Source organism: Danio rerio, chromosome 20 (genome assembly GCF_052040795.2).
Source record: "Danio rerio strain M-AB ecotype USA chromosome 20, GRCz13ab, whole genome shotgun sequence".
NCBI lineage: Eukaryota > Metazoa > Chordata > Actinopteri > Cypriniformes > Danionidae > Danio > Danio rerio.
This window is the reverse complement of record NC_141040.1, coordinates 37,164,054-37,180,288: the sequence shown is the minus strand read 5'-3', so window position 1 is coordinate 37,180,288 and position 16,235 is coordinate 37,164,054. Positions and strand designations below refer to the sequence as shown.

Genomic DNA, 16,235 nt, shown 5'->3' with positions numbered 1-16,235 from the left:
TGAAACCATTTTTGGATAATTTGTGCAAGAGCTCATTAATATTAATGACCCTTCCAAATTGGTCAATACCAACCATATCATTTTCCAACCATATCATACCGTAATTCCTAAAGTTGAAAAAGGACTTATAAAACAATTTCTGGAGAATTTGTGCACTTACTTAAGCCATATACCTTCTTTACATATTATAGAAAAAACTGTATACATATTGCATCATATCGTTCTTTGACACAGGAAAAACAGAAACAGATGTAGTTGAAGAGATGATAAAACCAATGCCGGTTCTACATTTCTTTTTGTGTTTGTGAAAAGATAAAAAGTGACAAAGAGAGAGATAATTGACAAGTACTTTAACATAAAGATTCAAAGATTAACACTTATTAATTTGAGTGTAATATTTTAAAAGGATGGTTCACAGAAGTTAAAATTAGCTTATTATTTACTCTTATGTGGTTTTAAATTTTCATGAGTTTCTTTCTTCTGTTCAATCCAAAGGAAGATATATTGAAGAATGTTGGTTGCTGGCACCCGTTGACATCCTGCCATGGCAGTCAATAGGTGCCAGCAAGTGCCTAAAAGATTTAGACATGCCATACATTAAGCGTTAAACATGCTGTACTTTGCAGTCCAAAACTTAAGCTAAAAATATTTTTCTCAGCTTAAAATTTCCATAGACACTCATGGAGCATATGGTTGGTTTTAAAACCAGCAGACGTGCAAAAAGCCTCAAAACTCCAATTTTGATTTCATTCCTCAGGCTGTTTGATTGCATTCAGTCAGCATATTTAATGTGTGTGTTTATACGGCTCTCTGTATGACGTCCTTTACAATCCATCGAGGGATCGACTGAGAAAAATAAATGTAGATATAGTGGTGTGACAGCAGGAAAATCAGAAACAAAGGTAGCGAAAGGTGATAAAAGTGATTGTAAAAAAATAATAAAAAAATAAAAAAGAAGAAGATAAACATCGATGGAGATGGAAAATAGACAAGCACATCAACATTGAGACAGAAAGAGCCTCTCTAATGAGATGTACTTCTGTTCATCTCGCTGTTCAGCTGTGGTAATGCAACTGCAAAAAAGACAATCATCATTCTGTTAATTTCTTTTTAACTACGCCACCATTATAGCCAAGGAGGTTGTATCGATCAGACCCCGCTGGGTTTTATTTGAAGGGGTGAGTGCGTTCGAGAGTGATGGAAAGTTCAGGGCTTTTCGCTTCTTTCAGCATTACAGCTACACTGCATATTTTGATAGTGATTCCCCTTAACAATGTCTGCCTGTCAATCAGGCTTCAGACTCACAGTGATATTCTCCTATTGAAAATGACACCGCCTGCAGTTAATTCAGCTGCAACACAGACTCTTTTTCTGATGTGCTGTACTTTGCGAGATCATTTCAGCCTTACGTTTGCTACCTATTTTAAATCGTATTCTTAAAATAAAATCTAAAAATGGAGCAGGGGTTTTAATGCAGTGCTATTATTATTTAGTTTTTGTGTTAGAGTAAGTTAACAGTTACACTTAGTAATGATACAATAATGTTGATGTATTTTAAAGTATATACAGTTGAAGTCAGAATTATTAGCCCCCTGAATTATTAGACGCTCATTTTTTTCCCCCCAATTTCTGTTTAACTGAGAGCAGATTTTTTTCAACACATTTCTGAACATAATAGTTTTATAACTCATTTCTAATAACTGATTTATTTATCTTTGCCATGATGACAGTACATAATATTTCCTAGATTTTTCAAGAAACTTCTATACATCTTGAAGTGACAATTAAAGGCTTAACTAGGTTAATTAGGTTAACTAGGCTGGTTAAGGTAATTAGGCAAGTTATTGTATAACGATGGTTTGTTCTTTAGATTATTGAGAAAAAGTATAGCTTAAAGGGGCTAATAATTTTGTCCCTAAAATGGTGTTTAAAAAATTAAAAACTGCTTTTATTCTAGCCAAAATAAAACAAATCAGACTTTCTCCTGAAGAACAAAATATTATCTGATATACTGTGAAAATGTCCTTGCTCTGGTAAACAATAATTTGGAGAATATAAAAAAAGAAAACAATTTGATAGGGGCTAATAGTTCTGATTTCAACTGTATATCACAATAATTTTCATGACCTAATATAAATAAATTAGACTTGTTTTTGACTTTTGACTCAAGATTTCAAGTGGAGTCAAGAGAAAAACTCTAAATATTCTAAACTTTTTTTAAAGCAGTTTTTAAAAATGATTCTAAAACTTTTCATTCCTAAAATAAATTCATTCCTATATAAATTAATGCGGGGGTCATTATTGCAGTGTAATTCTTAGTTATTTGATGCAATTTTCAATCTCAAATGAGTAACATTTCAAAATAAAATATTTGATTACAACATTTTAGTCACAACCCACGGTTTATAAAATTTAGTGTAATATTTACATGCTTATAAGTGATAGCAAAAATTGCCATGCTGTATTCCTAAATGGTTTGGATAAACCAATATCTTTTTGTTTATTATCTACTTCAACTTTTTCAAAACTAGTATTTATTCTAAATTAAAGGAACAGTATATACCAAAATGAAAACTTAATCTACATTTCCTCACCCACCACTTGTTCCAAATCAGTTTGAGTTTCTTTCTTCTATTAAACACAAAAGAAAATTATTTATATGAATGTTGGAAAATGGTAGTCATAGACATTAATAGTTGAAAAAAAAAAAAAGGAAAATATACAAACATTGTGCAGCACAATACAAACATTGTGCAGCACAAATGGAAGTGTGCTGCACAATGTATCGTCACAATATAGCATCAATATCCCCATGTGATCATTTGCAATAGTTGCAAGCATATGCAATGTTGAGTCTGGATTATAATCGATCATTTCGCAAGTGTTTTTTGAGGCCTGTGACTGTGTGAGGGTTTTAAAAGCATTCAGGTCTAGATAATTGTACTGTTTGCAACTTTGACACATGGATAACGATTAAATTGTTAATGAAACTAAAACTATGTGTTATTTTACGTTTGATTATTCAGTTACTGTACACCTAAATACAATTTTACTCATAAAAAAAGAAGCTGTTTATTTAAATGGTATCTTATTGTTATTGAATTGGTCTGTGCTTGTAGATTGTTTCTTATATTTTATTCAAATGTACTCCCCTACAGAATTATCCCAATCAACGATTGATTAATTCTTTCCAAATAGTTATTCAACTCAATTAGGGAAATTGTATTTATAGCGCAATACGTATTGGAGAATAAAAAAAAATATTCCAATGTTAAATTTTTCCAACATCGTGCAGCCCTTCTATGGAAGTCATTATTCAACCGGTTATCCAAATTTTTTTATTTATATTTTTTTTTGCAGTGTAGCATTTACATGTCCTAGGTCAATTATGTTTTAGAGGTATAAATAATAATTTAAAAAAATAATGCTGCAAAAATGCTGTGGTGATGTAATTTAATGACATTTAATGATGTTAAATCAATGCAATGACATTTAAAAAAAAATGATCAAACCTTATCAAAATGTATAAAAAAAAATATTTTGTTTCATTTGGGGATGTCTGCTAGCCAGTGCACCTTTTATTACCTACATTTTATCCTTTTTCAAATCAATAACAAATCAATTTTTTCCTCTCAGAAACACTGCCTGCTATACTGCTGTGACATTCCTTTGTGCATTTTTACAAGTCCTTAAATGGTTATTATTTTCTTTTTCCCCAAGCCTGATCACGTCAATAGCCAGTATGTTTTTAGCGTATTGACGCTTTAAAGACAAGTGACCTTCAACACACTAGCAGTTAAGTGAACTTATGGCTGCGTTGCCAGTGCTGCATGCTTTTAAAAATCCTTCCCCTACAATCAGACCATCCATAAACACTTGAGGCGGCATTGAAGTCTGCTTTAGTTTCATTACAATCAGTATGTCTGTAGTAAATACAATTGCTCCAGCGTGCGGAGGCCGGCAAAAGAAGAGCGCCAAGCATTCACGGACGAGTGTGTTTATGCAAAGGCTATTCTTTCAATCTTCTTTTATCATGTTTGCATTGCGATAACATCCTGCAGTTCAATATTCTTCCCCAGTCCAATGATCTGTGCGCTGTTGCTCTCATTCACATACGACGGGACGCTTGGGTTTCCGCGGTAATGCAGGGAGAATGTGATGAGATTGTAATTGCCTTCTGCGGATCCTCACCCTGACTGATACACGCGCACACTCGCACAGGCATCCAGGCAATCAGGCAGCGGTCGCCTCACATTAGCCTGTCTTTGATGACCTAATCTGGGTCTATAATGGCTCAGTAGCCTTTCAGCACTGTGTTTTGTCCCCTATTTCAAATTGTCCCGTTCGTTTTCTTGTAATGCCTTACATTATATCTGTAAGCCTCTACATACATGCTGTCAAACCTTCCGCCCTTCCCCCAGAGCGTCTGAAGGTTTATTTCATTACAGCGTTTTCATGGATATTAGCGGCGGCTCTCTGAAACGGATGCATGCTGATAAGCTCCAGAAAAGACTGTGTGTTTGAATGTTTAATCTTGTTGGGGTTTTATTTTCCAGACTGACTCTGGAGCAGAAGGAGCTCTGCAGGAGTAGACTCAAGCTTCTCTGCTATCTGGACCGCTTGGCCACTTATGAGGTATAACACTCTTCACATAGTTTTAGTTTTATTTTGGGTGTGAGGGTACAATGCAAAGGATTTTTTGGTTCAGGTTTTACTTATTTACTTTACTATATATATATATATATATATATATATATATATATATATATATATATATATATATATATATATATATATATACATATATATATATATATACATATATATATATATATATATATATATATATATATATATATATATATATATATATATATATATATATATATATATATATATATATATATATATACATACATATAGTAATAATAGTAATAAGTATGCTGCTTATTTATTGTATGTAGTTTCAAATAAAATTATTATTCCAGACAATACTGTTTTTATTACTATTACCATTAATAACAATAATATTGAAAATTCATCTTTAAAAATGATTAAATTAAATGATAAACTACTTTTGAACAGTTATTTTATAGTGCAACATTTCACAATTTTGCTGTATTTATGATGAAATAAATGCAGCCTTGGTGAGTAGGAGAAGCTTATTTTAACATATTTAAGAGTCATAAGGACCCCAAACATTTGACCAGTTGTGTATGAAATATTTTTAAGCAAAAGTGTGCACTTTAATTTTGACAACCACAGACATAGTCACCTAATGTAAATCAGAGTGGTCAGAGTCTCTCATACAGAGGCTCATTGCAGTTTTCAGGTTTTGTAAAATTCTATCTATCTATTGAATTAATCAATCTAATAAAAAACATTGGCTAGAATTCTGCATTATAGGCTTAAATTATAGAGAGACATATGAACCGGGACTGCGTCAGATCATGAAGCAGATCAATGTTGATCTTTCTTTCGAGCTGTCAGTGCAGAAATGAACAAAACAGGCCTAACAAAGCATATTATAAGATTAAAATATGGAAAAATTATCAGATTTTAACTTCGGTCAATTTTCCTACTGGACAAACAGTTCTCTGTAATATTTCAGCATGCTCTATCTTTCGTAATAGACATGAAGCACACATTTACCAGTAGGAATGACATCTCGCCCTACTCATCATTATCTCTTAGTATAGCTGTATATGTGGCTATTCCACAATCATAAGACACTGTGATATAGCCTGTGTCGTTAGTTCGTTGCATTGTTTTGTTTTCTCACCACAATCGATCCGCTCAATCGAGCAAAGACCATTTCATTCAGGCGATCTCGGACTTATTGATTTGGTGCGGATGCGAGCGTGACTGCTCGCGCTAACGGGGGAAACGAGACAGATTCTGAAACAAACTTCTGTGTGTGAAAGCACCCTAAGATTGTATTTGCACGCAACTGACAGACATTCACAGCCAAACCTTTGTGATAAGGCAGCACTGGCCAGATCGGGCCAGTAACATTCTGTATAACGGCCCAAGCATCTCGCACGCTAGCCCCGGGCCATCGGGAATTCCTTATTGTCAAGCCCTGGGTGTGTTTTTTAAAGGGATAGTTTCATCCAGAAATGAAAACACCCTCATCTATTTCTTCAGAGGAAGAGTTTTTAAGTCATTAATTTATTAACGGACCACTCAACCTTTTTTTTTTTTAATTTAACATTTGAGAATTTTTTATCTCATAAGTCATTAGTAAAACAGTTGAGTTTTACCATTTTTGAATCCATTAAGTTGATCTCTGGGTCTGACGCATGGATGTATACATTAGATATAGCAAACAGGCTATAAGTATGCAACAATACTGCCGACATATTTGTACAGTGCTCCCAGGACAAAAGTCATTCAACCGCACTAGTCAAGACCAAAGTCAATCTGAATATGCTGGACTTTTACACTGTGTAGGGCAGTGGCAGTTCTAGTATGGCACCCTGGGCAGAACCATCCCAAATATACCTCCTTCCCCATCCTCTGAGAAATAAAGAAAATACAACGTGGTTGATTTTATATATATTTTAAATATTTAAATGTATATTTTGTGCGCGTGTGTGTGCGCGTGTGTGTGCGCATGTGTGCGCGCGCGTGTGTTTGTGTGTGTGTGTGTGCGCGTGTGTGTGCGTGACGTGCGTGTGCGTGCGTATGTGCGTGTGTGTGTGTGTGTGTGTGTGTGTGTGTGTGTATATATGTATATATACATGTGTATATATATAACAATTCGTGTATATCAGACATGTCCAGACTCGGTCTTGGAGGGCCGGTTTACTGCAAAGTTTAGTTCCAACCCCAATCAGGCACACCTGTGCTAGCTAATCAAGCGCTTACTAGCCATTCTATACTATTCTATTCATACTATTCTAAACAAATAACGAATCAATCCTAAATGTTACTGGAAAACAATGTAGAGACAACTGGAGTGATATGATAAGATATGTTTTATAGAATTGTCTGTTGTCTTAGACCTGACTCATGGCTGAGAATTAATGTTATGAAGTCTTAGTTACCTCTCTGACTCATTATCCCTTCTTTCTGCTTCATAGACATGCTTCGTCAAAATAACACAATGTTATATTATAAAAACTTTAGTTTTATGGACTTGCATGGCCAAAAAAGGCTATTACTTCACTTTCCCAGTGTATGAGCAGCGCATATTTTATCGGCATGCATTTACAACTGAGACTCAAACCAGGATCAGGAGCAGCGCGTGTGAGGCATGCAGGAATGTATTTTGAGTGTATGCGTAAATTTGTTTTTACCAGCATTGTTTCGGTTGCACATAAAAAATAATGAACTTTTGCGTGTAAAAAACGCCAAATATCAATGGCCACTAATGACTTTATTCTAGAATTACAACTCTGAATTGTATACTTGCATGAAGTAAATCGTACCTCAAAGTTTTGATTAGGGCACTTTTTGTTTTTTTTTGCACGTCACCCCATGCCGACCCCAGCAAGATGCTGCCCTGGGTGATTGCCCATATTGCCCATGCGTAAATCCGCTACTGGTGTAGAGATGTAGTAATGAACAAACAAAGCAAAGCAATGCATAAAGGCATAACATTTCATAGGTAAAATTTAGTTTTTTATGGTTTTGTGCTCAACAAGTAACATTATTGATGGTAATACGGTGACTTACTACACTGACCATAAGAAAGTATCACTAACTTGCATTAAACTCTAGGCTTATGCTAGTTTGGTCGTATAAAGTCAGCAAAAATGTAAAATAAATGATAACAAGATGCTGATGCTTAAAAAATTTATTTTATTTTATTTTATTTTTAATTTTTAAGGGTTCCAGATAAGATGACAGTACCTGTGTCTCAGTGTGCATGCTTTCCACCCTAAATTTTTAAATATAACAAATGTTATATACCATTAAGATCGAAAAGGTGGATATGCACATTGAGACCCAGGAATATAGATGGTTTACATCAATCGTTCATAATGATTAGATCAAATTTATCAGGGAGGTAGGATAATACATTTCCACATACAAAAACACATGCTCTTTGTCGGCAATGCCCTTGCAGTCTCTTATCCATCATTGTAGAAATGGGATTTTTAAAAAATAAATAAAATAAATATTTGTATACTGATCACTAGGAAAACTCTCAGTCATTATGTATGTATATACAGTTAAAGTCAGAATTATTAGCCTACCTTTAAATGCTATTTTATTTTTTTTTAATATTTCCTAAATGATGTTTAATAGAGCAAGGACATGTTCACAGTATGTCTGATAATATTTTTTCTTCTGAAGAAAGTCTTATTTATTTTATTTCGGCTAAGATGAAAGCAGTTTTTAATTTTTTAAAAGCCATTTTAAGGTCAAAATTATCAGCCCTTTAAGCTGTCTATTTTTGATTGTTTATAGAACAAACCTTTATTATACAATAACTTGCCTAATTACCCTAACCTGCCTATTTAACCTAATTAACCTAGTTAGGCCTTTAAATGTCACTTTAAGCTGTATAGAAGTGTCTTGAAAAATATCTAGTCAATTATTATTTACTGTCATCATGGCAAAGATAATATACATTTAGTTATTAAAACTATTGTGTTTAGAAATGTGTTGGAAAAAAAATTCTTCACTTTGTTAAACAGAAATTGGGCAACAAATAAACAGTGGGGCTAATAATTCTGGGGGGCTAATAATTCTGACTTAAACTGTATGTGTGTATATATCTGTGGCTTAAGATTGCCTGTCCACCCCTGCACCTTGGTTCCACATTAATTTCAAAGGAGCACTACCTTGTACCAAAGATCTATTGATGCATTCCATAGTGTAGGCGACATTTTGTGAATATATCTATTGTGTATATCTAGTGAATATGTCATGGTCTGATGGACATGATATCTCTGGGTCTGAGCACTTTTACCATAGCATAAATCATTGAATCAGATCAGACCAGACATACCCAAACTTAGTGCTAGAGGGCTGGTATCCTGCAGAGTTTAGCTTCAACCCTAAGTAGACATACCTGAATCAGCTAATCAAGCTCTTACTATGTATATTTGAATCTTCTAGGTAAGTGTGTTAAAACAACTTGCAGTCAAAACTTTGTAGGACACCTCTGGATTTGGGCACCACTGGATTATACCACTAGTATCTCATAAATTCTCAAAATAAAAATGTTTTGATTACAATTATTATTTTTTTTTTGTAAAACTTAGCACTTTTGTAGTTTTATCGTGTATTAAGGCTGACGGAAAATGAAAAGTTGCTATTGTCTTGGCCGATATATAGCTAGTATAACTAGAAACTATACTTTTATTCTGGAGTAATAATCAAGAAACATTGCTGCCAAACCATGGCAATGATATTACGCAGCAACTGAAAATAATTCCCCGCAAGGTAACTAGGCAACAGTGCTGCATAATTTGATTGCGCGTGCTGCAGACATGGTGCAGCAGCAATGTTCCTTGATTATTACTCCTGAATGAGAGTATACAGTAGTTCCTAGCTATATCAGTCTAGAAAATAGCAACTTTTCATTTTCTGTCTGTATTAGTACATGGTCATTAGTACAACAGTTTTCTTTTTCTTTTTTTAAATAGGGAACAGCTAAAAAAAAAAAAATACAGATAAAATAAAAAAATGCATTTTCTTGCACACACTTATCATTTCACTTCATAAGACTTCAATGTATTGTAAAGATCTATAGGTAATATTTATTTTCTTTTTGATTGTCAAAGTGCCAGGAACAACATATTGTGGATCTACTATACATTTAGACTTTTAGAATTTGTGTAATAAGGATATTTTTCAATATTAGGTTTTAAAAATCATACATCATAAAAAAGGGGAAACTTCCAGAATAGAGAACTTTCAGTTTCTTCAAGTCCAAATAGAGCATTTAAGAAAACAAAGCTGCAAGCGGCTTATTAGGAATTGTTTTTTATTTTAATGCATCATATTAATTAATTTTTCAAATTATCCACCTTATATTATCCTAATTTACATATCAGTTCCAGTACTCCAAAATGAGCTCTTATTGCTCAGATTTATATCTGTGATTCTTTTTTCCCCTTCTTCTCTAAGCTCTCTGGTAACACACTACACAATTAGTTTTTAATTAGTCTTTTGGACTTGTTTTTATTGCCGAGAATATCATAAAATCTGCAGAGCAAGATAAATTGAGCACTGCAGAAGATTGACTTGTTTTCAGAGACTGCATTTTGAATGTCATTTCATTTTGTCATAATGCCCTTATGGACCTTTCAAGCTTTTGTTCTTGTTTATAGTTTATAATAAATCATGGGTCTAAACTCAATTCCTGGAGGGCCGCAGCTCTGCAAAGTTTTGCACCAACCCTAATCAAGCACAGCTGATCCAACTATTCAAGGTGTTCAAGACTACTAGAGACTATTAAGCAGGTGTGATTTGGAGGTGGTTTGAGCTAAAATCTACAGAGCCCTCCAGGAGTTAAGTTTGAGACCACTGTATTAAACGTATATTGATCATATTAAGATATAGACTTTAAATATTCATTCTCTGAAAAACAGTTTAAATTTCTTATTTTACGGTTCTCATTCAGTTGTTCAGTTGTTGTCACAGAGTTATTATCTTGAACAATTGAATACTAATAAATGGCTGGTTTGTTTGTACATAGAATATATTTGCTAAGCGTTTATATTTTTAATTTTGTTGTATCTTTATATATATATATATATATATATATATATATATATATATATATATATATATATATATATATATATATAACTATGTAACTATGTAACTATCTTATATATATATATATATAAATGTTTTAAAGTAAAAAAATATAAAAAAAATGTTTTAAAGTATTAAAAAAAGTTACACACACACACACACACACACATATATATATATATATATATATATATATATATATATATATATATATAACTATGTAACTATCTTATATATATATAAATGTTTTAAAGTAAAAAAAATATTAAAAAAATGTTTTAAAGTATTAAAAAAAGTTACACACACACACATATATATATATATATATATATATATATATATATATATATATATATATATATATATATATATATATATATATATATATATATATATTAGGGATGTGCGGAGCAGCCGGTATTTGTATTTGTATTTGTTGAGGGGGGAAAAGTATTTGTATTTGTATTTGTATTCGAGTAAAATTCAAAATGGCGCAAAAATATATATTTTTTCTATTACACTTCTAATTTACGTTATAGTGAAAGTATTGTTTAATTATACCCATTATATAAATTATAGACATGCAATATTGGTTGTTGTTTTTGAACATGTGACAAGAAATGTCATTGAAAAGAAAATAACATAGAAGCCATTATCTCACCCATGGTTAAACCAACAACTAATAAAATACCATTGTGAATATTATGAACCCCACCACCACCGTTCTTGTTGAAGGACACTGAATAGACAGAATAAAAATAAATAATACTTCAAAAAACTGTTCTTCTTCAGAAAGAACTTTGTTCCAATGCACAGAATTCCAAAAACTAATATTAACTAAATAAATCTAAATAAAACCCTGCCTGGGGGATCTGGCAGAACAAAAGTATTCTATATAATACTAAAAGATACAGCCCTGCTATTGTCATCTGGCAGAATGTGGCTGTGTTGATGGTTTGGTGATTGTGGAGGATTTAGCAGAACATAGCTGTGCTGATTGAGGGGATTGATGCTTGTGGGGGGTTCACAGACAGTATCAGGAGAGGATGCTTTTAGTGCATGTGATAATACATTACATAGAAGGTTGCGCGGTGGCACAGTGAGTAGCACTGGGTTCTCCCCATGTTGGCGTGGGTTTCCTCCGGGTGCTCCGGTTTCCCCCACAGTCCAAACACATGCAATATAGGTGAATTGGGTAAGCTAAATTGTCCCTATTGTATGTGTGCGAAAGAGAGTGTATGGATGTTTCCTAGTGCTGGGTAGCAGCTGGAAGGGCAGCCACTGCGTAAAACATATGCTGGATAAATTGGTGGTTCATTCCACCGTGGCAAACCCAGATTAATAAAGGGAGTAAGCCGAAAAGAAAATGAATGATTATGCATAGAAGATGTTGACAGATGTTTAATATCTCTGCCTCTGCTGATTTCACTTTTGTAAACATTATACAGTATCACTTTGTTTTATCTGCAGCACCTCTGACTGTAAAATGCTTCCACAAAGAACATGAAGTTTTATTTTTTTTACTGGTGGAGGACTAAGAAATGGCTCAGCAGCAGTCTCACTCTTTTTCATGGTGCCCAAATGTATTTGAGGAGTTTCAAGTTAATAAAAAGTGACGGGAAGCTATGCTAAGGTTAACTAGCCTATAGCATATATCTTGCTGTCTGCAAAAGAGTTATTTAGACGTATCATATAACACCCATAAGTGCATACTATTCGACACAACTGCAAAAGCATCGTTTTAACCTTTATAAACAAACGTTAATGTTACTCTGTCAACAGTCTATTGTCTAAATTACCGCGCTAACAAAGCTAACGTTGCGTAAACAGAGCATCCGATTGCAAACTTAAAAAATGCAGCGTAATGGAAAATCCCGAACAAACTCCGCTACAAGTTTATAAACTGCAACTGGAACCCAATTAAGGTACAAAATAGTGATGCAGAGAAGCATTTTTTTCGCTCAGCCGAGCCTTCTCCGTCTGCTGCTGCGGAGAAGCGTGTGCCAGAGACCTTTTACCTCCGCCCCGCTCTCTCTCTCTCTCTCTCTCTCTCTCTCTCTCTCTCTCTCTCTCTCTCTCTCTCTCTCTCTCTCTCTCTCTCTCGCTCTCTCTCTCTCTCGCTCGCTCGCTCTCTCTCTCTCTCTCTCGCTCTCTCTCTCTCTCTCTCTCTCTCTCTCTCTCTCTCTCTCTCTCGCTCTCTCTCTCTCTCTCTCTCTCTCACTCACGCACTGTGGTCTCAGGAGGAAACGCTGCTTTTTGATATAATGCTTTTCTTGCTCCCGAATACAAATAATTTTTCAAGTATTTGTTCGAAATAAGTATTCGTAAAAACACGATATTCGTGCCTTTCCGAATACCGTATTCGGGTTCGGCTCCACCCTTAATATATATATATATATATATATATATATATATATATATATATATATATATATATATATATATATATATATATATATATATATATATATATATATATATAAAACTATGTAACTATCTTATATATATATATATATATATATATATATATATATATATATATATATATTACATAGTTTTTTTATATATATATATATATATATATATATATATATATATATATATATATATATGTGTGTGTGTGTGTGTGTGTGTGTGTGTGTGTGTAACTTTTTTTAATACTTTGAAACATTTTTTTTTTCAACAATGTTACATTATATTTATCTATATAACAAATAATTTTTTCCTATTTTTGTGGTTAACAACATAGTACTGTATCATCTGTTAAAAAAAAGAAAAAGAAAAGCCCTCAGTAGTTTACAGAATAAAATTTAAATGACATTTTATTCAAACACATAACTATAAATCATTATTCCAGAGTAGACTGAGCTTTTTCAAGTGGTCTTTTATGTTTCATACATGTATGTTATTGAAAATGATAATAAAATGATACATTGCACTTTTAACTTCTTATAAATCATTAAATCTAAATCACAATCCGTCAAACATCTAAATCATTCTAGCATTACCATCTGATGAATAAAAAGATCAATGTGTGACGACTTTGAATCTTAATGCTTTGTTTCAATTTAATAGTCATCAGCAGGAGTGTATCATCATTTCATCCTATCGCATAGCTAATGTCCTGCTTGCATTGTGATGGATGGGCTTTGTCAGGGTCTTCATGTGTAATTGATTTCTATGGGAATAGTCCTGAATGTAACCAGACCTCTGAGACATTACACACACACGTGCGCACATACACACACATACACGCTTCGGCCCTGTCGACTTAAAGGCTGTAATTGTAAATGTCAAAGCGATAAATGTCAGCAGTGTGGACTGGGAGGATTTACCTCAGGCACACATGCGTGAGACCCTCTCCTGAACTCTCATGTTTGTTTTGCTTTCTTTTCTCCCTCTCTTTCTCTCATATCCCTCCTCATCACTCTTTCTTTTTCTGCAGGAGATTCTAGGTGGACCTCATGCGGCAGAGCAGCGGTTTGATGGCGAGTTTTTCAAGAAGTTCCGCAATCAGAATATTGTTCTGTCAGCAAGAACATACGCAAGGGTAAATCTCTCTCTTCCTTTGTTCTCCGCTCATGACGTGCGAGTCTGTAACCCGCGGTGTGAGTTATAGTCACCATCCCACAGTTTAGTGCAAAAGTGTGTGCGCCCTTACTAGCGCGTGTGTGTGCGGTGTAAAATATGGATTCCCCTCATATTCTGTGAGTATTTTCAAGTGTGGATGCCTGAAATATGGTCACCTGCCTAATGCAAAGGCTTGTAATGTGGGGAAATATCGCTGCAGAGCATAAAGCTGTCCGTAGTTAGTTCTGTCTCATAAATCGTCCATTAATTATTTATCTCCATCAATCTTCTTCTTCCCAGGAGAGTAACGTGCAGGCGTTGGATATTCTCTTCACTTACCATGGCGCAGAGTTGCTTCAGCATCGGCTCGCCATCCTCTGCAATTTCCCAGAAACCACTTCTCCTCACGAGTACTCCGACCTTCTGCCTAAGGCTGGGTAAGAATTACTTATTAGAGGGTGGCAATCTACCGTGAACAGGATAAACAAAACCCACATAAATCTTTTTCAAAAGAGACTAACGGGAAAAGGTCATTTTCTTATGACGGGTCCACTGAAGGAGGTTATTAGGCACTGTCTGCTATATGACCAAATGAGTCGCTGGTTTAAAGTTTAAAGCGGGTTGATTATGTAAATGAGACATTTCGCTGTGCGCCATATACATATGCGCTTAAGTCTTTCGAGACCTTAAGGTTGGGGAATAACTGCAGGCTGTGAGGTTACCTGCTGGCTAAAAATAATAAAGTACTGTTTGCCTTCCTGAAGAGCTGTGTGTAGCTACTTCAAATGTTTAGGGTTAAACAAAAGTAACTTAAAAACACTAACTGGCCACTATATTAGGTACACAGTATTAGTACGGGGTTGGACCCATTTTGCCTTCAAAACTGCCATAATACTTTTTGGCATAGATTCGACTAGGTACTGGAAATATTCCTCAGAGATTATGGTCCATACTGACAAAAGTACAGTGAACTCATTGTCATGTTTAAGAAACCAGTCTGAGATGATTCTTGATTATTTGGTTGAGAACTAATTTTAAAAATCTGCATCTTAGGGTTGAAAAATGTTTATTATATTAAGAGAATTGCCTTTAAGGTTGTCCAAATTAAGTTCTTAGAAATGCATATTCATTCATTAATTTTCTTTTCAGCTTAGTCCCTTTATTGATCTGGGGTCGCCACAGCGGAATGAACCTCCATTTTATCCAGCATATGTTTTATGAAGCGGGTGCCCTTCCAGTTGCAACTCTGGGAAATATCTATGCACACTCATTCACACTCATACACTACAGACAATTTAGCTTACCCAATTCACCTGTACCACATGTCTTTAGACTGTGGGGGAAACCGGAGTAAACCTATGCGAACACAGGCAGAACATGCAAACTCCACACAGAAACGCCAACTGACCCAGCCAAGGCTTGAACCAGCGACCTTCTAACTGTGATGTGACAGTACTACCTACTGCTCCACTGCGTCGCCAATGTATATTCCTTATAATAATTAAGTTTTAATACACTGAAAACTTTTTGGTGTAGTAAATCTAATAAATTTACTGTCATTTTTTATTTGTAATGTTACATGTCAAGGATAACTAGGATTTTCTAAGTAAAAGATTTAATATTTACATATTCACTTGATGAATTAAATGAAATGAGTAAAAATAGTAATATTCATTTAAATTTTTAAACAGTGAAGCATTTTAAAGTAAACTTATTCTTGGGTTCAATTTGCTTAAAATAAAGTGAAATTAGACATTTAATAAGAGACAAATTAATAATACTTAATTTTATAAAAGCAATGTTCCTTTAAAAAAAAAAAAACTTAACATTAATTTTCCTTCGGTTTAGTCCCTGTATTCATCAGGGGTCACCACAACGGGATGAACCGCCAACTTAAGCAGCATATGTTTTATGCAGCAGATGCCCTTCCAGCTGCAATACAGTAC

At 34.1% G+C, this 16,235-nt stretch overlaps 1 protein-coding gene across 8 annotated transcripts in view; it reads left to right on the top strand.

The window, feature by feature from the left end:
• The window catches only part of nbas (NBAS subunit of NRZ tethering complex), a 378,312-nt gene that overhangs the window by 51,882 nt on the left and 310,195 nt on the right, over positions 1–16,235 (top strand). For all 8 annotated transcript variants that reach the window (XR_015517670.1, XR_015517668.1, XR_015517669.1 and 5 more), the window contains exons 19-21: positions 4,557–4,635; positions 14,165–14,269; positions 14,590–14,726. Coding sequence is in view for 4 of the 8 variants with exons in the window: in XM_087297010.1 (XP_087153136.1) it covers positions 4,557–4,635; positions 14,165–14,269; positions 14,590–14,726 (321 nt within the window). In the remaining 4 variants the exon portion in view is untranslated. The remainder of the gene's footprint in view (positions 1–4,556; positions 4,636–14,164; positions 14,270–14,589; positions 14,727–16,235) is intronic.